This window comes from Desarmillaria tabescens (assembly GCF_030435595.1).
Source record: "Desarmillaria tabescens strain CCBAS 213 chromosome Unknown EV420scaffold_9, whole genome shotgun sequence".
NCBI classification, from domain to species: domain Eukaryota; kingdom Fungi; phylum Basidiomycota; class Agaricomycetes; order Agaricales; family Physalacriaceae; genus Desarmillaria; species Desarmillaria tabescens.
In genome coordinates this window covers 858,616-879,315 of record NW_026848308.1, presented here as the reverse complement: position 1 = coordinate 879,315, position 20,700 = coordinate 858,616, and the positions used below count along the sequence as shown (strand labels likewise).

Sequence of the window (20,700 nt, the reverse complement as noted above, 5' to 3'; positions counted from 1 at the left end):
CATCCGTCAAGGGATGAATGGTTCTCCTGGGCTGCTGGATCGACCTGGAGGCGAGATTTGTGCTTTTAGAAGGATCTAGTGCGGATGAGAAGTTGATATCGATATGGATTAACACAATCGAAAGTACCCCACGATTGCCCCGTGCTGATTGGTCTTTGGTCATCAAGTTCGTGTGCGAATATCTTTATCGTCGAGATGCCTGCTCCTGTAACTGTTTCCAACACGCGCTCGTCCTTTTTGATAGTCTTGGGAACTAGGGTAACGGTACCATTAATTAATCGCTCATCTCTTTCGACCTGCCTTTTAGATAAATCCTTGCCCTCATTGACGCTGAACTCAAAGCACTACCTTCCTTCTTTCCTTGCGATTGCTGGATGTTTGCGTCATTCTCACTATCATCCTATCAATATAGGTTTGATATCATCACGAGCATAGCCGTGTACTTAATTGACGGTCATGCTGCAGGTCTCCGCCGACAACTGGAGGTCGGAACTTTCCTATGGCCGTCAAAACCGACGCACGATGCCGATTGCCCTATCAGAATCTAGTTCATACTTAGACTGATGGTTATACATTTTTACTGTTGGTATGAGAAAGCCCATGTCGGCACGCGCTGCAATTGTACACATCAAGTTACAAATACTATGGCCCGACTACCACAGCCAAGATATATCAATCACTTAGATATTTCTGTTGGTTGAACTGCTGAAATATTCTTTCAGTATCGTTTCCATCGCAGATAATCGGTTCTCGACTCTGTCTTCAAGTGCCGCAAGCCGCTGATCAACTTTGTCGAACTTCTTCTCGAGAGCTGCAAGCTTCACCTCGGTCGCGACGACCTCCGCCGGCGGATTGCAATCGGCGATTCGTAGAAGGGGCTCCCCGAGCTCGTGAGGATCACCTGGCATTGGTTCCTTCTTCTCGGCATCGCATTCGTCGCAAACATACGCATCGATGGCTGGAGCCCGTGTGAGTGAGCGTTCGGAGTACGGGCGGCAAAACAAAGAACGTACTGCAGATCAAGCATACCCAACAAGGTAACGATATAACTTTCCCACAGCACCGACATTTTGGGGGTGAGGCTGCGGTCGAAGCTTCTTTCTTCGACTGACTGCTATGGGACGAGCCACTCTTCTCCATAGGCTCGATACGGTTCTTGAGAGAAGATCGGAACTCCTTTTTGATGCGGACTACCATAGAACGGGCTTCAGGAATCATCCACCGCAGACGACCATCCAAGACGACACTATCGAACTTCAGCAGGACATGGGACGGATCATGCATGAATCCACCACGTTCGCAACTTGTGTCGATGCAATTCGTGCATAGATCAATCGTGTCTGTAAACGAATCGTTCATGCAGGTGAGGCATGCCAGCCTACTCCCCAAAATCAGACCATTGCATGAGTCGCAACCATAATAACTGGTATAACAGGAATCATCAGTATTGGGGAAAAGCAAAGGCTTCTGAGCTGACTCACATGAATCTGCGCCGGGTTATATCATCGTCGACAAAGGAGTAGTAATACCGACTATCCATTGGACAGACAGTGCATTTCAAAAGATACAACTCCTGTTGTTCCTCCTCTGACAAGGGGTTACGCGGGCAATAATTCTCGTCCATACATCGATCTCTGACGGCCAATTCCAAGAAGCGACGTCTTTCACTGAACCTGTCCTTCAGGAACTTCCAAGAAAAGGACTTCCTCCTCAATCGGTCCAGCACAGAGGCGCAGGCAAACCTCCATCGTCCCCGAGCGCGATTTCCTGCGTCCTCGTCAGCCACTGGGAGATCTCGCGGATCACCGGGAAGGAATCTGCACAAGGAAGCAGGGACTCGACGGAAAATAAACTTGTAATAGTAATTCTCTGACTCTGGATCGGTAGATCCTGAACTATCGGACGCTTGTGAAGCACTATCGTCAACGTCAGCTTCATTAGACTCGGGGTAAGCCGCGCCGCTTTGGCTTTCTTCAGCCGCATCGATTTCGTCGTTCTGGAGAGTCAAACTGCGCTCCCCATCTGTACCTTCTTCGGAAGCTGCCCGGTCCTCCCCCTGGGACACGGCATCTCCGTCCTTGTTCTCTTCGGCGGTTTCTTGGTCACCGTTGTCGTCACCTTGCCCGCCACCTCCCTCATCATCGGACGACTCCTCGTCTGAGTCATCTTCGTCTTCATTTCCGGAGGCACGTATGTATTTGCACCACCCCTTGATTATACCCTTTTCAGTATCAAGGTCCCCGGTAAGGTCCACAAAGTCGCCATCTTCGAAAGCGAGGCGGATGTACACCTTGTTGTCCTCCTTAATGTCGCCTGAAATATTCATAGTCCACTTCCATGTCGCCGCTTTCCCGGTTAAAGTGCCATCTATCACGGAATCGATGACGAGCTGTACCAGACATAGATCCGATTTACGTTCATAGTAAAGGTGACCAGTCCACTGTCCTTGTATTAGGTCTTCGGGGGGGTCTTCAGTGAAGTCAGAGGGAAGGTGGTACATATCGGATCCAGAAGTATCGGGAAGAGGATATCGTAGAATGCTGAGAGGGATGTCCATAAGAGGTTCGGTGCCCTCATCATCAATGGTAGGATCTTCATTGATATAGTCAGAGATATAGTTATCGGATGGTCGCTTTTCGGGATTTTTGTAGGAGAGCTTGAACTGTACGAGACATATAAGAACTTCAGATGTACAAGAAGGAGAATGTCTTACCATGCCAAAAGCAAAGTTCTCGAGCTTTTCAATGACATCGACATTACTCTGCTTGAAGATTGCTGATAAGAACTGTCATCAATATAAACCAGAGATCTTAGGAGCCATGAACGTACACGCCAGGTTGTGCATTCGCTGATCGACTACCGAGAACAAGTTCCACAAGGATGAGGACATGTTCGACATTTCATACGGGTCCAGAACTAATCTGGTAGATAAACGGACCACTCTTAGCTGATGCCTGAGAAGAAGGTAGAGCATGGGATAAATGTACTGAAAAGCAATCAGTAAAAAACGGTGACCGAGAACCGGCCGACCTACACGTTCGATACGCCCAGGTCCGGTTATCAGGGCCACAGTGGATTTTGCATCAATGTCATATAGGACATCTTCAAGGTTACGCATCAGACGCGCTTCCTCACTCTGAGTGTACGCTTCAGTGAGTCTTCGCAATTCACTACTTTCTGAAGCGTTTGGAGGTAGGTCTCGAGTAGATTGAAGGAGTTTATCGACCTGGTAGATAGCATCGTGCTGAAGATACAGGACCACTGCCTCACGGTTGGCTGGTAACACATGGGGAAATGTGCTGTACATTGTAGAGAGAATCATGCGGATCTTCTTTTTGTATTGATTCAAACTGACATGCCAGCCTATTGTGGGACTCGTTAGCAAGAATGAACCGAGTGCGCTGCGAAACATACCTTCAGCCCAGTACGCGATCCATTGGGGAAGTCTGCGAGAGTTCAGTCAATAGACTGCAAAAGTGACGGGTGATGACTGAACCCACGTCCAACCCGGTGGCATAGACTTTGTGAAGGTATTGATCTCTTTGGTGGTGATAAAACCTGTTGCGTCATCATCTACGGCTTCGAGGATAGGCTGAACGTGGGCCACATTGAAGTACGCCAGAGCCCAGCGATCATTCTTGCATTTGAGAGAGAAAAAATCGTTGGTAACAGCACTCGTCGGTGAGATGATGGGACTTCCAAGTTCAGAAGCACCGGGCGACATCATAGGCGAGGCACTCAGAGCGCCGAGTTTGTCGATCAAATAGTCATGAAGGGCAAGAATGAGGTGCTTAGCCTTGACACTACCCCTCCAGGCCTGTCGAAGGGAATCAACCATACAGCACAACAAGGATGAAGAGAATATCGTAGAATACACATACCATATCTTTCCAAAGCTCCTTCAAATCCTTGAAAAAAAATGAGCACACGAATGAAACGAAACAGAACAACATACTTCATTGATAATTCGGTCATGAGCACCAGATGCCATGGCGGTAAGGATATGAGACTCGGTGTCCTTCAATGAATCTTTGAAGATCGACGTCAGTTGTCGGTTCTGAATCTCCAGCTTCTTCTCAAAGTGGGCGATATTCCTTTCTAAAGCTTGCTCGACATCCTCGGCCAATTCTTTCCGCATCTCTTTCTGGACTTTGTCCTTGACCCCAGTCCATGTTTGCCCCGTCCCCGACTGATGCCCAAGTACACCCGCTATCCCCTCCCCGCTTTTGTCGATAAGTTCATGCAACAATTGCTCATTATCTATGCACGCCTTGACTCCTCCCTTCTCTTTGATAAACGTTTGAACGTCCCGTTCCCTCGAGGTGTCCAACTTCCTAAACACCGACATCATTACTTCCATGGTCTGGTCGAGCTTGCGATCCATGGACTTCAGTGTCTTGTCCTGACCATCCAGCTTAGCGTTGGCGGATTCAACACCGAGTGCTGTATGAATCTGAAGAGCGAAATCGATGTCCTCCCGGTATTGCGTGAATTTTGCGGCGTAACTTGCGAGACGAGTTTCATAAATCTTGGCTTTGATTGTCTTGGCTAATTCGAAGATAAATGATGAATTCTGAAGAGCTTCGAAAGTAGGAGACCCACCCAAAAACCCTTTCTTCAGGTAATGGTCGCAAGCGGAGCCAGTTTCTCGGATGTCCTTTGCGATTGCTTCCATCAAGGAACCCATGCGATCTTCGATCGTGGTGCCGTCGGGCCCAACTTCTTTAGGATCCTTGATATGACGAAGTCTGGAGAAACATTTGAGTGAAATTTTGGAAATAAAGGGATACGTAATATGCTTACTGAAATAGTACGGTCATTGTGTCCTGCATTTGAAGCTTCACAGCGAGGACTTTTTTGTTGTTGCCTCGGCGCGCCATATCGAGCGTAATAACAAGTTTGAAGGCGAGGACGGCCACTAAGGATATGCATCAAAATAAGCACCTGAGCATTTGTGATTCATGCTGACCGCCCACGAACGGATGCAATTGACCGAGCGCATCCAAACCCTTCATCACCACTTCAGAGGTCTCAGCAAACGAATTTAATGCGCTATCAATCGATTTTGTATCCAGCGAAAGCGAAGAAATCGCTGTAGCTGCGGATGAGATCGCTGATTCGTTTGCTGCATACCAGGTGTTGAAAGATGCGTAGGATGTTGTCATGCCAGACAGATCAAGGGTGTCCACTAAAAATTATTAGCGCAAGCTCAAAACTAACAATTGCTAGTTGCTTACTGAACTTGTCAACCTTCTTTTGCGTCTTGGACAGTTCCGTTTTTGAATACGCGGCGTGGTACGCAGTATCAAGGGACTGCTGGCGATGCAAGTCCTCCGGAACGTCTTCACTGCCTGCATCGGTTCCGTTTATACTGATTTTTGGAAGAGGAAGAGGTTTCTCCATGTCTGAGGAAGGAAAGGTCGTTATGGTGGTAAGAAACTAACAAATCTTGATTACACTGACAGCAAACAAAGTCCGCCGATTATCAGGGACGATAGTTTATCACTGTGCAGGGTCACAAAGCCTGTGTTTTGATGCGCCCATTAGTCTGAGTGAAAAATTACCCGAAACTTGGTTTCCATCCCTGCATGAACTCATACTACACCAACCTGAAAAACCACACTAAGGAATGGTTAAGACTTCTAAGTACTCAGAAGCGTGCAGTCGACGTACCTGTATAGGTCCCATGGCACGGAGAGAGAGAGAGAGATGTTTTTCCTGCTACGTTAGTAGAAGGTCTTATAGGGGATGGATGGTAGCCGAGTTTTTGACAGCTCCCCGAGCCGAATGTCATCGGACTTTCTATGTGTGGTAAATTTGAACGGCGTGCCACACATAAATTTCTGTTAAAGTCAGATTCTCGGTGTGGCAGTTTCTTTGTTTGTCACTTTGTTTACTGTGACTCATGTTACTATCACGCTCTCCACGGAGTTGCTCGGCCGAACTTCCATTCAGCTCTCCAAACAGCGATTCTGAGAGAAAATGCGAGCTGGTGGCGGCATCTGCCGCCACCGAGCGAGGCTTTTTCGAGCAGCACCCTTATTACTGTTAGTTTTTGAAGTCCTGATCATAACTATTTACTAATTGATTCAATTCACCCACAATCACCAATGGCATCGGCTCTGATTCCAACTCTTAGGTTCAATCGTGTATAAGTGAGGTAGTTTTTGGACAATGGATACTTTCATGAGGAGCGAACGTAGCAGGCTTTGCCCCAGAGCGGGCCTTACAGGAGTTATTGGTGTAGGTGTAGAGTCAGTGAAATGATAGGCGTGAGCGCCCACAGCCCCATCAACAGATTTTCGCATGTGGCTGCCATGTGACTCTCAGGCCCGACTCCCGGTCCAAGGCTGTTCAGGGCCGACAAACCGGCCCAAAGAGCCTGGGCCTGCCTTCTGAAAATCTCTCTCCCCCCTCTCAGCACTATAACCGGCTAGGTCAAACACTACACATCTTCTACGCCGCCAGCCATTAAACACAAAATCGAGCGAGAGCGTAGGGATTTTCAGGGATTTTCCTGCTTTTTTACGAGCCTTTGATAGCTAGATTGAGGAACCGTGCCTTGTGGCAATGTGCACTAGTACAAGACCCCTAGCTTGGTCATTACTTGACTTACTGGATGAGGGCTCAGTCAACTTCTCTGTTTCTGAGATATCATGTTTCAGAAAAACATCCTTGTGACCGGGCTGCAGGAAAGCAAAGGCAGGCATTCATTTCAGCGCTTCGAGACGCGGCTATAGCGATTTTCATGTTTTGGCTCTCGCTCGCAATCTTTCATCGCGAAAAACCAAATAGCTGCTCGCTTCCGTGTCTAACGTGACGATAACTAAAGGGGTCTCGACTCCGAGGCATCCGTTTCGAGCGTGTTTGGAAATGCCAGATCTACTGGCTGCGGCGGAATCTTCTGTGTTCTCCTTTTCCGGGATTCGGCGTAAATGCATATGGGGAAGAGGGACAAGGCAATGTACGTCATCCCGTTTTCCGCACTCCGAATTATATGTGAAAATCTAAAGGACGAATTCAGGTCGACGCTCGAATATGGTGTCTTATGCTTCGCGTTCTCTTCCGTGAATGAGCAGGAAAATGCTCAGATGACGTTCTCATGTTAGATAGACTAGCCAAAGTGAGGATTCAACGGCATCTTCGCGTTTTGTGTTCCCACGGGCTTGCTTGGGCGTGTGTTGTTTCTTGCTCCGGAGCCTTCTCCCCATTGATGAAGGGGTGGCGACAGAATATTACGGCCTGTCTTCTTCATAGATAACTATGAGGGCATTGTCGGTGTTATCGTTTCGGTATTAAAGGCGGGCCTGAAAAAGGACACGACAATTCAGTTGGTGTTGGGTGACGCGACTTCTGTCCAGTGTTCTGTCAATGATTCTTGACATTATTCAGAGTATATAGGAAACGTAGCTGGAGGTGTCTTCCCATCTAGCTGTCAGGACCCGCCTTCTTTTCCTCCCAGATCCATCTCGTTGTTGGAGAAGCTTCCACTATATTTGAACAAGAGGAGGACTTTCGGCGCCGAACTGGTTGTGATCTTCTCCCACTCCCAGTCTTTTTGAGGAAGGTCCTTCTCGCTATCCATGGGCATACACAGGGCTTGTAGGTTGTCCGGCTTTAATTTAATTTTCTTCTCTCAATGAATCATTAATATGCAGAGTAGCCGACATCGAGAGGGTTCACCTCGCGCGTATGACTGGCTAATGTCCCGATGAAGACGGTCAGATGGCCGCAGCAAGACTGGCTTATCAAGATGTGACGACGTTTGCAAAATGGGCCGAACTGAGAAGTGGGTCTTCTCTGAATGGATCACAAGGCTGGAATCGAGTTACAATCAGAAAGCTCCTGTCAGGACGGCAGCAGTAGATAATGACTCGATTACTTGCTCCTAGGAGGTTCTCTTGTAGTCGAGAATAAATCTGACTATTCTATCGGTTATTCTCGTGGTGCACACTCGGTACTGCGAACTCCCTTCAATTATTGGCTCATCCTCCAGGCTGCTTATCGGAGGGAACCATGGGTGTTTCCTACGCTTTCCGGCCTACACGTTCTATATTTTCAGTCACTGAATAGTCTTCCACTGAACATGGCGGATGTCAGCGATGACATGCGCTATTCAGTCACCAGGTTAGTGGTATTATAGTTTTATTCATGGTATACGACTTAACACCGCAGCAGATCGCCTTTCGGGATCAGCCAACGGACACAAGCTTACCCGTGTAATTTTTTTTTCTTGATCAACAATCGAATGGCTGGTTCCTCCTGCTTTTGGAAACCGGGATTGTTTTCTTTGTCTGTTTCCCATGGATCGTAATGCATCCTATACCATACCATAGTTCGCATGCTTCCTATTGCCGCGGGTGGTTTGTTCTATCCTGAGAAGTTAGCTTATGACAAGTTGGAGCATATTGAATGGGAATATCGGAACCGGAAGCTGCTCACCCTAGTCTGTTCCGCCCATCGAGATGGCACCGTGGACAATAACGCAGAAAGGGTTGAGCCGTGGCATGACATTAAGGATCAGTACCCGGCCTGGTTATTCCGGAAGGTGCCACTGTCGTCTACCCATCTCCTCTTTTACTCTTTTTCCCGATTGGCCTTTCCCCCGACATCTCTTATTGGGACCATGTATCGGTTTTCCAACGTCTAAACTCTTACATCCAAAGAGCTGGCTGCCCCAACCTGGATACACCCTTCTCTCTCTTTTTTAAAGGGGATCAGCGGGTATGTTGGTCTTACCCCATTACACCGGTTACTAAATTTACAAAAATGGTGCCCGTTTTTCAGCTCCCGCCAGAGGCATGACACTGACAATTAATATCTGGATCGCAAAAATTTGTGGATACATATTATTGTCTCTCGCCTTTTCGTCGCCTTCAAGCCACAGATATGGTACTTACTCTTCATTCAAACTTACAGCAGAGTGTGATAGTGACAGTCATCTTGCGGGCTACAATAAGAGGGTTTTGGCCATCGCCTACCTTTTAATCGCCATTGTCGTTATCCCATTCAAACTTGGCGCCTGACGAGAGTTGTCGAGTCGACTCAACCAACTACTCCTACGTTCTCCCGTTCTTTTTTCCTCACGGCGATCGACGGTTATCGGTTACGTCGAGCTCACTCCATTGGAGACAGCTGTTAATATGGCGCCTGTTTTCGGGGTCTTTTGTCTGGAGTAGCGGGACATTTACAGAGGTCAGGTTGTAAGGCGGCCGGCCCGCCGCCTCTACTCTCTGAAAAGATTTCGCCCTTCACAAGTAAGACCTCCCGGCCCCATTATTGCTTAATTTCTGATTGCATAGATTATGACGTTCATTCGTCGTCGCACTGGATTTTCAGAGAATCTATGCCGGTCTGGGCAACGATAAGGAATCTGAGATAGCAGTGGCCATCATGGTTATCCTAGGCGCTCATCTGGACCCGACCCTCGTCGGATACTATATCATCGGAATCACTGTCTTCTTATCACTACTAATATCTCATCCACTTCGGCTCTTCAACATTCGTCTGCAAGACACGTTGCCGTGAAATTGTTTGGACTGTTATACCCGCCACGGCTCTATCATGATCGTGGTGTGGCGGATCGACCTGACGACCAAGATAGTATACAAGGTTAAGGTTCCAGGAATGCTCCAGACACCGTTAAGGAGTTACGAATATGGCCAATTGAATTATATGGTTCCTGTCTTGTGCCTACGAGTGATGCGCTTATTGAATCACAAAAGGTAACCTTTCTCAGGACCTGTCACCTGTGCCATTGCGGTCAGAAGGCTCATTGTATCTGTGATGGGTCAAGGACCAGAGACGGAGACGGAGAATTTGCTACTGCTAGTGATGTTGAACGCGGGACCGACGCCAGCCTGCCGCATACCACGAGGAGTGTTGATGCCTTCTTTCGGAATCATCAAGCCTCGGCTGCGAAAATGTAGTAAGACTGTCCAGAATATGAAATTGTGGCCCCAACGTCATTCTTCAAGTCCTTCTGTGAAGCTAGGGTAATTTACTACCAAAGGTCCTGTTGTTCTTCAGTTCTATGCCTCTATCCCAGTAATGACCTCAAAAGGAAGAAATAAGGGTCGTTTCACAAGTACGCTTCGATATATCGTCATTGACATTTCGTTGTCATATTGCCACGTCGACGTCAACGCCCAAAAACAAAATGAAAGAAAAGGTAGATATACTGTGACTTGAAAGCGTCAGCAAATCAATTGTTTTATGGTGAGAACATAATTCTGAGATATCAAGTGAAAAAAGGGCTACTCCGCTCTCCAGACAGCAGAATATCAAACGACAGCAATGGTCATTTCCCGCCCAAGGTCCACTGCATTCGTAGGTGGCGTCTATCGGCGAGCTAAGAGCAATTTTTTCGATTTTGCCAGACCTTTTATTTGCAAAAGAAGCCAAGGAAGCAAAAGAAGCAGCTACTGTGCCTGACCGGGAAGCGGGCCGAACTGGTTTGTTTTAACTGCAAAAAATCTAGCATCACAATTGTTCCATGTTAGTCACCACTTGTAATAAGAGAAATATCTGTTCTATTATTGTATGAGGTTTTGAGCCTGTATGAAAGGGAGCTTCTTACACTATGAATATTTTCCTAATTGATGGTCTCAAAAGCATGGAAACGGGTCAACCAGTATTTTACATAATTTAAAGCAAACTATCCTTGCTGTTATGCTGTTATCCTCTCCAGGAGCATCCAGAAAGTAAGCTATGATCTTGAATTACATTGTGGAAATGTATGACTGTGATAACAGGTGAAAAACGGCCTTGTTTGCATGAAGTTGCTTGCAAATAGCAATTTGACATTTTTCTCAGATCAAAAAATTTATTGAGAGGGAAATTTAACATGGAAGAACAAAAGCTCTTGTACATAGATGCCAGATAGCCCAACCTCCAACCTGAAAAAAACTGCTCATGGAAAGGTATCATAGTCGTCGAGATATGAGTGGTTGACCCGTTACCATGCGTGACCCGTTACCTGATATGGCACAGTAGGCGTCCCAGAAAGGAAGGCGCCTACTTTTCGATCACACGCAGCGTACTCACCGCTTTCGTCCTTACCATGACCATCTCCGATGTACCATTAGAATTCGATACGGCACCTTCAATAATGAATGACCCACCGCCACCATACCCTTCCCATCCAAGAAGAATGCGAGGCTCCAATCGTTCGCGGCGCAGCAACCATCTTCAGCTATCGTCGACTGAATCCGCTGCGCCGTCACCGGAGCTGCCCAACGAAACCACGCCTTTTCTGACACGGCCCCGCTCGTTGTCGCACGGCAGCCTTCTATCATCCATTTCAGCGTCGCCTTCGTTGGGCCAGACGATGGTCACGATGTTCGACGACTCGGAGCACGACCAGCATAGTCAGAATGACGGATGCGCTCTGCCGCAGACGCCGTGGTCCTACTTTCGTCCGCTGAGAAAAAAGGCCTATTATATGTCGCTATTCCATTTAGCTGTCATCAACTTTCCCTACGCTCTGTTGACATGGGTCTTCCTGTTTGTGTTTACGTTAGTGCGTCATCTTATTATCTGTGCTATACTTGGTGTTGATGGCAGTAGCTCGGAACAACTCTCCTCGTGGCATTGCCATTGGGACTTTTGCTATGTTTTATCGATCTGCTAGTAGCCCGGATCCTAGCTCGAGGAGAGGTCAGCACATTTCTCATCTTAACTAGCTGTGGCTGATGTATCGGCAGCTATACCTTCAAACTAAATTTCATTTCCCTCAAACTTCGCTCCGCCGTAAACCAGTCATATTTACGCGGCAGCGCTCACCTTCTCGAGAGGACCTCGAATCCACACCTCTTGCTACGAGCATCTTGCTCGACGAGACTTCCTTTTACAAAAACACATATGCAATGGTATGTACTACCTATATTCTTCAAACTACTACCCACTAATGTCTCACTAGTTTACGGATCCCACATCTTACCACTCATTATTCTACTTCCTCGTCATTAAGCCGCCTATCACCCTGCTTTTTTCGCTATTCGTCGTTATCATTGCCCTTCCTTCTTTAATTCTCGTTATACCTGCTCCTGCTGCCTTGCGCATCGTTAGGAGAATGGGCATGTGGCAGGCCGCAGTCGCCTTGGAAGGCTTAGCCGGAGAGGCTTGATCTCCCTGTTTCTGTATTACTAACCGCGGACGCTTCGGTACTCCATAATATACGTAGTTTCCTTTCTCCTATGACTGATTAGAATGTCTCTTCGTTTCAATGGTAATTTGACACTCAATTTGTACCCACCATGATCACTGACAGCGGATACAGGTCCATTTAATGGCATAGACAAAAAATTGGCGCAACTGATGACTCGTACTTCAGACCTACGTGATCTCATTGAATTATTCTTGTTTCCATCAGTTTTGATAGCTATGTTTTGGGATGCTTCTAAAACCGCTTGTGTTCTGATAACTACATCTGTCCGTTAGCGATGACGGGACACCCCAGTGAGTCCAATAGAGAATGAAGTCATTCCTTGCTCATCCAACGCTTGGACGCCAGCAGCGGGAGTCCTATTTCAAGGACTAAGGCACCCGTTAGACAGACTTTTCAACACTAGGTCTATTCTCTCCCTTTTCTCGCTGACCCTTACGGTACAATGACAGGTCTTTCATAATACAAGCCGGCAGCAAAGAAGGCATATGGGAACGAAATTGTGTGCCGTTGCGTTGTTCTAATCTGCTTGCTGGTCATTGAGGTGCGCCGGTAGAGTGCGTGAAGAACGCACTCTCTGTATTGATGAAGGGAAGGCACCCTCTGAATTATGTCTTTGAAAGGACGGCCTCTCGTTGGGCTAGGTCAGAGACAAGGTTTCCTACGCGAGTAATACCAGGCCTCATCATGCTACGCATCTTGTTGTCCAGTCTCTGTCGATCGTATATTAGTCGAATCATCCACTCGACCCTGGTTATCTCTTTCCAGAAGCGCATGGGATTCGCGTTTCCTTGTATTACAAGGTAACATTCCGTGGCATGGGCTGTTTGTTGAGGACCGGAGTGTCGGCAAGTCAGTGGATGAGAGAAAACCGTACTTAGCCCGGAATGCGGGCACAGAAGGCGGGCGTGGGTAGGAGATGGAAGAAAAGGAGGGTGAAGAGTGTAAATTATGCTGTTTCCCGAAATAACATATTTCTATTCTTCAGATACTGTTACTTCGTGGACTACTTACGATATTTCTATATCTCTACGTTCACTTCACCCAAAGAACTGGTTTATCAGTTCCACAGTCTTGTCATAATACCGAACACCCTCAAAGAACCTCCGTCGGGTCCATGTATCTGATACAACTGGATCCCTTCTAGGGCAGTTCAACAGGACAAAATTAAACCTCACTTGCACTGAGTTAGCGCGGTCCAGAGCACCGGATATCTTCAAGGAAAGAAGATGATTTACTACCTCATAGATAGTGCTTTCTCAGTGAAAATAAACGCCCTCAAAAAGTATACAGGCAATACTGATAACGCGATGTCAATAATATACTTGGGATAGTCTAGACGATCAGAGGCTTACGCAGTGAACATACTTGGAAGACTCCTACGTAGGGCATTGGATGACCCCGAGCCATTGCCTATCGTAGTGGCCGGAGAACCCTGTTTGCCATTGGCTGACCCTGAATGACTGCCGTTGGTGCTAGCAGCATTGTATGCTTCCAGGGTCGCGAATAAGAAAGTCGGCAAAGTACCAGACCCGGAAGACAGGGCCTCCTTTATGATTGCGGCGGAATCGTTTAGCATTTGGGAGTCATATGTCCCATTGGTGGGCCCTATTTGGCGGAACTGGTTTTCGACCAGAAGCGACGAGGTCAGGCTCTGGGTGGAGAAAATATCCAAGGGAGGATCGGAAGTCTTCGAATTCGAGTAGCTGGGAGCGATGACACAGGCTGAAGAGTACACAGAGTAAAGAAGCTACACGGAGCTCTATATTAGACAACGTCATAAACAAAGTGAATCAGACGTACCGCTGAAAGTGCGCCCTTATCGCGAGCAAGTGTAAAAATATCAATTTCCTGACTAGCATTGGTAGTGTTGAAGTCGCAGGAAATCAGTGCAATCCATGGCGTCTCCGCTGACGAAGTTTTAGACTTAGTGATCTAGACGAAGAAAAATTGCATGACACACTTCCAGGCGTATCTTCGCTCACGCTGGATTCGGAGAAATGCTCTAGAGCGCCCTAAATCCTTCAGTACATAGACCTTGGTGTTTCGTTTTTGTCACTTACTTCACTGACACCAGTACTGTTACGTCCGACCAACGTATAAGACACGGTGTCCATGTATGATCTATTCTTTCATACTTCAGTTCCAGGTGTGATACCAGGATCAAGTACACACCCGTTATTGTACCATTGAAGATGCAGCGTGGAGGGATCCGTCACGTTCAGACCGGAAGAGATAGCGTCTTGCGTTGAATTTGTTGCCCACGCAGGTACATAGGAATAGACGTTGGGTAAGAAGAGCACCAGGGTTGATAGTAATGTCCAAAATTGCAGAGGAGATGTAAAAACAAGGGGAAGAGCCATAATCCGCAAGGAATGCATCTCCCTCTCAACGCTGTCAAAATTTCGGGCATAGATTGCCGAGAGTCCAGCCTCTTTGTGCGGAACTATTTTCCATATCGGAGGATTCGCTCTTTTGTTGGTGAACGGGGACGACAGAACTTATACTTAACAATATGACAAAAAACTTCATCAAGTACATGTATACTTGTTGCCCGATGTAGGTTGTGGCAAGATCTCAGCCAATACTTATTTATTTTTTATCCACCCACGTGTCTCGCATTTGCGGAGCGTCGGCCCGCCTCTGCGCTATTTTCGGGGTTCCTCATTGGCGCGTTATATGGTTGCACACAACTAGGAACTTCTATGGGTCAGAGGTTTTGAGAGATCATAGTACACTGGGTACGTGAGGTGATCTGTACCTTGCTCTCACCTTGAAAACCTATATCTGGCAACCTGATATTGGACCTGGCTCGGACAAACAAAGCTTTGGCGTAAAGCACAGGGACGCAAAAAAAGAGTACTCCCGTAAACCTTGTGGTCACACATCTTTGGTCGTGGCGATGCTCAAACGCCGGCGGCCTTTTCATAAGGCTTTCCGTCTTTCATTACTGGTCCGTGTATCAGTTTTGAATCACCGCGTCACTGTCGGTATTATGCACCTACGAGTGATGTGGATAATATACATGTAGCCGTATTCTCGTATTGTTGAAGAAGAGCCTGTATCTGGGCATTAGTACCCGACGGTACGCAGTGTACTACCTTACCACAACTAGGGAATCTATATCTTCAACCGAGATCTTACACCCCATCAGCCGACTCACATGGAATGTTTTGACTAATCACCAGACTTTCCACCGCTACCGAGGCTTAGTATCGGCCCCGGTAGCGAACCTTCGACTTCAGCGAACCGACACGCACCCCTAGATCTACAGACATAAAGAGAATGGAAGGTGGGGAAGGCCCGTTCGGTTCCGGCGCTGTTATCTGATACTTGTGCACTCAAAGCACTTTCTGAATGCACGCTGAGTCTGGGTGCAATCATTGAATCAACATACGCCATTTACAGGCATGTGATTGACGCGAAGCAGGCAGATAAGGATCCTATGACGGAGGACCTCGGAACCTCCGCAAAAATAGGGGTGGAACGACGAGCGTATTTTCTAGTTCTGATTCTCAAAATTTTGACATTGATGGGCCGTCTTCTTGCGGGCTTGGGGCGAAGCGAGTTCCGGCGTACATTCCAAAAGTCTCTCGGGCATGTACTTCATAACCATGAACCCTTTGCGATTCTCCTTCTCATGGTAAATTGACTATTTGGCCGATGTCAGATGGCCCTTAGGACTTCCTGATGATCTGGTTCTCTTCAGCAGTGCACTTATTTATCCACGGTGTTCTCACCAATACTTGGCACCATGCGGGGCGAGAAGAGCATATCATAAATACATACATTGAACTAGGCGAACGATGGCGTGCACGGAGGCAAGTTTGATCCTTCTTTCGACGAACACCAGGTTATAATATTGAGCGTGCTACTCTTTGTAAGAGTAATGAACTTTATCGGGAGGTATCAACTTAGAATTTTAGATACCTTGTTGACATCAATAAACGTTCCCTTCGACCACGAATCAATTGACGAAGAGCTCTTTCTTCTTGTGGGTCGACGCGCTGGAAGAAGAGTTAGAATGGAGGTCTCTAACTTGCTCTCGCGACGAAGACGGCCCGTTCTGATCTTGACTTGGCGAGGACTTCAAAAAAAGTTTTCATTAACCATGGCTCGATCGCAGGAAGATGACAGGCCCACCTGGTGTCGCATCTCTTCAGCACGCTTCCGCGTTTGTCTCGCTTGTTGTGCCATACTTCTGCGTGACGGTAACAACGGAATCATCTTGCTCCGAACTGCCATCTGCGCCTGCTCCATGCGATTGGCTTAGATGAGTCATGCGCCTGGAGCGTTGAAACTCGAAAGTACCTCGGATTTGGCGTCTTGGTAAGGAATAGACGGGGCGGGGGCGATACGTATGTGTCGGGGAAGCTGAACAGCTTTGGACGAATCCGAAGATGAAGCGGACGAATAGGGTAAATCGGTGCCTATTGACAGTGTCGCCATTAAACCTTGGGCCTGAAAGCGGGTTTTTTTTAATGAATGAGCTTCTGTGTTTCTGAAGCAATACGGCGCCATACCGCATCATTGACAGGCTGAACTAAGCTGGACCCCGGTAATCCGGCTGTTGGATCTACGTGGCTCCTCTGTAACACTATGTGAGCTTGATATACGAGGGGGGGGGGTTAATATCCACCTTTGGTTTTTGGTTTGGAGATTGACGAGCTAGAGCTCGTTCGCGTTCTCGCCGCAGCCTTTGGGCAATGCTCCTGTTTGACGAAGGGACGTTGGAGGCGTTTAGTTGCTGATGGTCAAAGCTTTCTAGGGGTGTCATATTGGACTGTATAGGGAAAGGGATTAGCGTTCTTCTACACACCGGGGTCCGTAGAAGAGACTCACTTTCACCAAGGAAAAGTCACCGGGAGATAGGCTTAAGGTTAATAGTGAGGAACTCAATGAGGGAGCCCAGAACGATGGAGAGTGCCACGGCCAGTAAGATCGAGTCTGAGATTTGCGGAAAAGCCCAAGGGGTGATTCTTATATTGCGCGCAACGGGAGAAGAACACCCGAACATCACGACGCTATGTGGCAAAGTAATTGAAAGGCGAAGAGCTTCTATTTTATGAAACCAAGACACGAGGCAAAACCCCAGAACTGTAAGACGATGAGGCACAGAAATACTTCTGTGTTACTTATGTCATGGAAGGAAAACTTACTACGAACACGAGATCAGGTTGCCGTCAGTTTGGTTCGTTGCTAGTAAATTGCTGGGAATTTGGATCAGTTCCTGAATTGCTCCAACGAAATTCATCTCTTTTTCAGTATACTGCGAAGCATGTGGGTGACAAAGTAGGAGACAAAGGCGTCGCGTTACATTGCAACGACTGGAAAGGATGGCACGTGACCTTGACTCACCCAGGGCCCACTTCGTCGGCCACCACGACCTCGTACCCTTCCTCATCCTCCTACCATCATGTCCGACTATAGCTTCTCTGATGACGAATACTACGATGATGAAGATATGTTAGATGGAACTCAAGACGATGGTGAGCGCGGCGCTTAGTAGTGCCCGTATGCCCCATATACTCATTTACGGTCAGTGGACGACGACGATGACATGGACATGGACGCCTATAATGAGGACTTCAAGGTCGACACTAGCAGTAAACGGAAATCGTACGAGATTGAGTATGAATCACTCAGCCAATCTGCTGTCGAGAAGCTTATGCAGCAAGAAGTTGAGTATATCACTGGTATTCTGGGTGTCGATGTGAGTCTGTCGTAATTACTCTCGAATGCCGTGGATAACGCAGAAATAGTCTGGCGTCGCTGCTCGGCTGTTGCGCCACTTGTCGTGGAACAAGGAACGACTAATCGAGAAGTACATGGACAATCCCAACGGTATTCTCGTCGCCGCAGGTGTTGCCGTACCGGAGCCTCCATCAGCGGCTTCGCCTATACGGACCCACGCTGGTGATCGTCGTACCACGAGATCGTCATCGAAAATGTTTTCAAACCTGTCGCCATCGTCTAAAGCATCTTCTAAACCCTCATCATCCTCTTATCAGCCAACACAGACCAGACCGAAGGACGAGCCCTTTGTCTGTCCTATATGCTACGACGATTCATCAGATCTTCAAACCGCGTCGCTCGATTGTGGTCATCTCTTTTGCACGGGGTGTTGGACGGCATACGTCTCCTCCAAAATTCGCGACGAGGCCGAACATTGTGTTCGATGCATGGCTGAAGGGTGCGCCCTCGTAGCCCCAGACGATTTTATTCAATCTGTCCTCGCGGGCGAGGAGGAACCGACATGGGCTCGCTTCCAGGAGCTGCTCGCCCGCCACTTTGTCTCGTGTAACCCAAATTTGAAATATTGCCCTCATCCCGGATGTACCAATACTGTGTCATGCCCTGCCGCAGCATCTAAATCTAGTTTGACGACTGTTGTACCAACCGTATCGTGTGGAGCGCGGGGAATTCCGGGCGCTCCAGAAGCGTCTACTTCAGCTGTGGCGGCAAAGGAGCACTACTTTTGTTTTGGATGCCCGATCGACAGTGATCATCGTCCTGTGGTATGCAGTGTTGCGAAAATGTGGCTGAAGAAGTGCGCGGATGATAGCGAAACAGCCAATTGGATCAAGAGTAACACGAAAGAATGTCCGAAGTGCCAGAGTACGATAGAGAAGAACGGGGGCTGCAAGTGCGTGTCTATAATTCTCTTCGAAATCTTTTGCACTGATGGTTCATCAGCCATATGACTTGTAAAAAGTGCAAACACGAGTTCTGTTGGGTTTGCATGGGTCCATGGTCGGAACACGGGACCTCGTGGTATTCCTGCAACCGATACGAGGAGAAGAGTGGGAGTGATGCTCGAGATGCGCAGAGTAAAAGCCGCGCGTCGCTGGAGCGATATCTACACGTGCGTTTTCGTGTTCTTTGACGTTGTTATTTTTAACCTGTTTGTTTAGTACTACAATCGTTGGGCTAACCATGAACAATCCGCCAAGCTTTCTCTGGATTTGTACGCTAAAACCGAGAAAAAGATGGAGGACATGCAAATTACATCTTCATTGACTTGGATTGAAGTCCAATTCATGAAGAAGGCGGTGGAAGAGGCCGACAAATGCCGTATGACTCTCAAATGGACTTATGCCATGGCATATTACCTCGCGAGAGGGAATGAGAAGGAACTATTCGAAGATAATCAGCGAGATCTGGAGCAGGCTGTAGAAGACCTCGCCGAGCTACTTGAGCAGCCGATAGAAGCAGAAACAATCCCGACGTTAAGGCAAAGGGTGACTGACAAGACGGTGTGTACACGCTGTTCGGGATTGAGCAGATCGTTAATATTATTTAGGTCTACGTGCAGAAGCGAAACGAGATCGTTTTGGAGGATACAGCCAACGGATTCTTGGAAGGTCGCTGGAAATGGAATGCGCGGGTGGAAGGCTTTGACGAGCCAGACCAGGCTGATCTGGTTTAACCCGGGCTAATTTTCTCTGCGATTTTATTTAGATCTTTGATGCTCGCTGCTCGTCAGATCTTCCTGTGTGCTATCTTACCATTTTTCCTTTCTATCCATCGTTTTGTACATATCCAGCGGGTAACTATTCTCGTCACGCAGAATGTATATCAATAGCAAATGTACAAACAATATATAATGGCCAATGAAACCCTCTCTCATGAAGGAAGCGGTCCGGACGCCACAGGGCCCAAGTTGCCTCAATTATATGATCGGAGGTTCGGGAGGCCGAGTGCACAGGACATGCAGGAACATTGAACAGGCGATGATTCCGGAAGATATAACTGCAGCAGCTTCCTGGGAGCAGCAACTAAAGCAGCTATTCCTCCCATTCAATCTAATTTCCACGCCGATTACGCTATTGAGCCAAAGAGAAGTTCCGAAAATTGTAGAAAACCTATCCCTTGGTTCACCTTTACTATTTGTGTCAGGACATACGACTCTTATTGCGAGTCGTACGCAATCAAAGACGAGGAGAAGGCCTACCTCGGCGCGCCTAACCTCGGCCGAGACCCAAAATTAATTATTAGAAGGTTAAGCAGTTAAGCATGGCCAGGCCAAGTCCAAGTAGAAGAGCCGGGCTGAACGTCGAGACCGGAGAAAATGATTCCACAACATCGCAGAGTTTCCCCAAAAAATCGGTATTTGGGAAGCAGAATGTACTCGATATCCTCGGGAAAGGTTTTATAGAACCACGGAGAAATACAGGTCGATACAAAAAGCATCACGCCACGGAAGGCGGTCCTCCAGGCGTACACATCTCACGAAGTTCCGCCGTCAAACCTCCTCGAACACACCGCGGACTGGGTACACGAGTCGAAGACGAGACATGCTTCGCTTCCAACTGATTAACAACGCGGCGCCACAGGGTGAAGAGAACGTCCATTTTGCGGAGGTGGGGTGCGCTTTTCTCCAACAGCACTAGTGCGTTGTCCAACTGCCCCATGGAGTCGCTTTGACCTGCGATCTTCTGACCACGGGATAGGCCAAACCCCATCGCAGCATTCAATTATGACTGAAACGCCACCTTCTGTAACGTTATGATCTCCGGTTCCGGCGAGACTCG

The 20,700-nt window shown here is 47.7% G+C and overlaps 5 protein-coding genes across 5 annotated transcripts; 2 read left to right on the top strand and 3 right to left on the bottom strand.

Annotated features, from left to right (window-relative positions):
- Window positions 1–680: 680 nt before the first annotated feature.
- Window positions 681–5,165, bottom strand: EV420DRAFT_1265318 (uncharacterized protein; the record flags this gene model as incomplete). Its single annotated transcript, XM_060467263.1, has 13 exons — window positions 681–958; window positions 1,014–1,464; window positions 1,514–2,009; window positions 2,289–2,775; window positions 2,830–2,986; window positions 3,035–3,363; window positions 3,415–3,446; window positions 3,501–3,817; window positions 3,882–3,908; window positions 3,956–4,548; window positions 4,603–4,748; window positions 4,804–4,918; window positions 4,970–5,165. 13 exons carry the CDS (start codon window positions 5,163–5,165, stop codon window positions 681–683), a joined length of 3,624 nt encoding a protein of 1,207 aa, XP_060334090.1.
- A 5,855-nt stretch (window positions 5,166–11,020) lies between these two features.
- EV420DRAFT_1525023 (uncharacterized protein) lies at window positions 11,021–12,459 on the top strand. The gene is made up of 4 exons (XM_060472361.1): window positions 11,021–11,521; window positions 11,569–11,658; window positions 11,706–11,870; window positions 11,921–12,459. The coding sequence occupies exons 1-4, from the start codon at window positions 11,063–11,065 to the stop codon at window positions 12,125–12,127; spliced, it is 921 nt and encodes a 306-aa protein (XP_060334089.1). The 5' UTR covers window positions 11,021–11,062; the 3' UTR covers window positions 12,128–12,459.
- A 673-nt stretch (window positions 12,460–13,132) lies between these two features.
- On the bottom strand, window positions 13,133–14,671 carry EV420DRAFT_1525012 (uncharacterized protein). The gene is made up of 6 exons (XM_060472360.1): window positions 14,342–14,671; window positions 14,230–14,290; window positions 14,130–14,181; window positions 13,970–14,076; window positions 13,522–13,916; window positions 13,133–13,465 (listed from the first exon to the last, which is right to left on the bottom strand). Exons 1-6 carry the CDS (start codon window positions 14,545–14,547, stop codon window positions 13,426–13,428), a joined length of 861 nt encoding a protein of 286 aa, XP_060334088.1. The 5' UTR covers window positions 14,548–14,671; the 3' UTR covers window positions 13,133–13,425.
- Window positions 14,672–16,851: 2,180 nt separating this feature from the next.
- On the bottom strand, window positions 16,852–17,879 carry EV420DRAFT_1189916 (uncharacterized protein). Its single transcript, XM_060466287.1, has 3 exons — window positions 17,333–17,879; window positions 17,009–17,263; window positions 16,852–16,949 (listed from the first exon to the last, which is right to left on the bottom strand). The coding sequence occupies exons 1-2, from the start codon at window positions 17,568–17,570 to the stop codon at window positions 17,025–17,027; spliced, it is 477 nt and encodes a 158-aa protein (XP_060334087.1). The 5' UTR covers window positions 17,571–17,879; the 3' UTR covers window positions 16,852–16,949; window positions 17,009–17,024.
- On the top strand, window positions 17,520–19,796 carry EV420DRAFT_1525004 (uncharacterized protein). Its single transcript, XM_060472359.1, has 6 exons — window positions 17,520–17,655; window positions 17,710–17,879; window positions 17,929–18,812; window positions 18,863–19,031; window positions 19,081–19,422; window positions 19,470–19,796. The coding sequence occupies exons 1-6, from the start codon at window positions 17,583–17,585 to the stop codon at window positions 19,593–19,595; spliced, it is 1,764 nt and encodes a 587-aa protein (XP_060334086.1). The 5' UTR covers window positions 17,520–17,582; the 3' UTR covers window positions 19,596–19,796.
- Window positions 19,797–20,700: the final 904 nt, after the last annotated feature.

Bases quoted from the DNA above. Each gene is read 5' to 3' on its own strand.
- EV420DRAFT_1525023 (XM_060472361.1), top strand. From the start codon at position 11,063: ATGACCATCTCCGATGTACCATTAGAATTCGATACGGCACCTTCAATA. The intron at 11,659-11,705 runs GTCAGCACATTT...ATGTATCGGCAG, and splicing joins GGATCCTAGCTCGAGGAGAG to CTATACCTTCAAACTAAATT. The intron at 11,871-11,920 runs GTATGTACTACC...ATGTCTCACTAG, and splicing joins ACAAAAACACATATGCAATG to TTTACGGATCCCACATCTTA.
- EV420DRAFT_1525012 (XM_060472360.1), bottom strand. From the start codon at position 14,547: ATGCATTCCTTGCGGATTATGGCTCTTCCCCTTGTTTTTACATCTCCT. The intron at 14,077-14,129 runs GTGTGTCATGCA...AAACTTCGTCAG, and splicing joins GAGCGAAGATACGCCTGGAA to CGGAGACGCCATGGATTGCA. The intron at 13,917-13,969 runs GTACGTCTGATT...AGCTCCGTGTAG, and splicing joins ATAAGGGCGCACTTTCAGCG to CTTCTTTACTCTGTGTACTC.
- EV420DRAFT_1189916 (XM_060466287.1), bottom strand. From the start codon at position 17,570: ATGAGGAAGGGTACGAGGTCGTGGTGGCCGACGAAGTGGGCCCTGGGT. The intron at 17,264-17,332 runs GTTCGTAGTAAG...ATCGTCTTACAG, and splicing joins TGACGGCAACCTGATCTCGT to TTCTGGGGTTTTGCCTCGTG.
- EV420DRAFT_1525004 (XM_060472359.1), top strand. From the start codon at position 17,583: ATGTCCGACTATAGCTTCTCTGATGACGAATACTACGATGATGAAGAT. The intron at 19,032-19,080 runs GTGCGTTTTCGT...CTGTTTGTTTAG, and splicing joins CGCTGGAGCGATATCTACAC to TACTACAATCGTTGGGCTAA. The intron at 19,423-19,469 runs GTGTGTACACGC...AATATTATTTAG, and splicing joins AAAGGGTGACTGACAAGACG to GTCTACGTGCAGAAGCGAAA.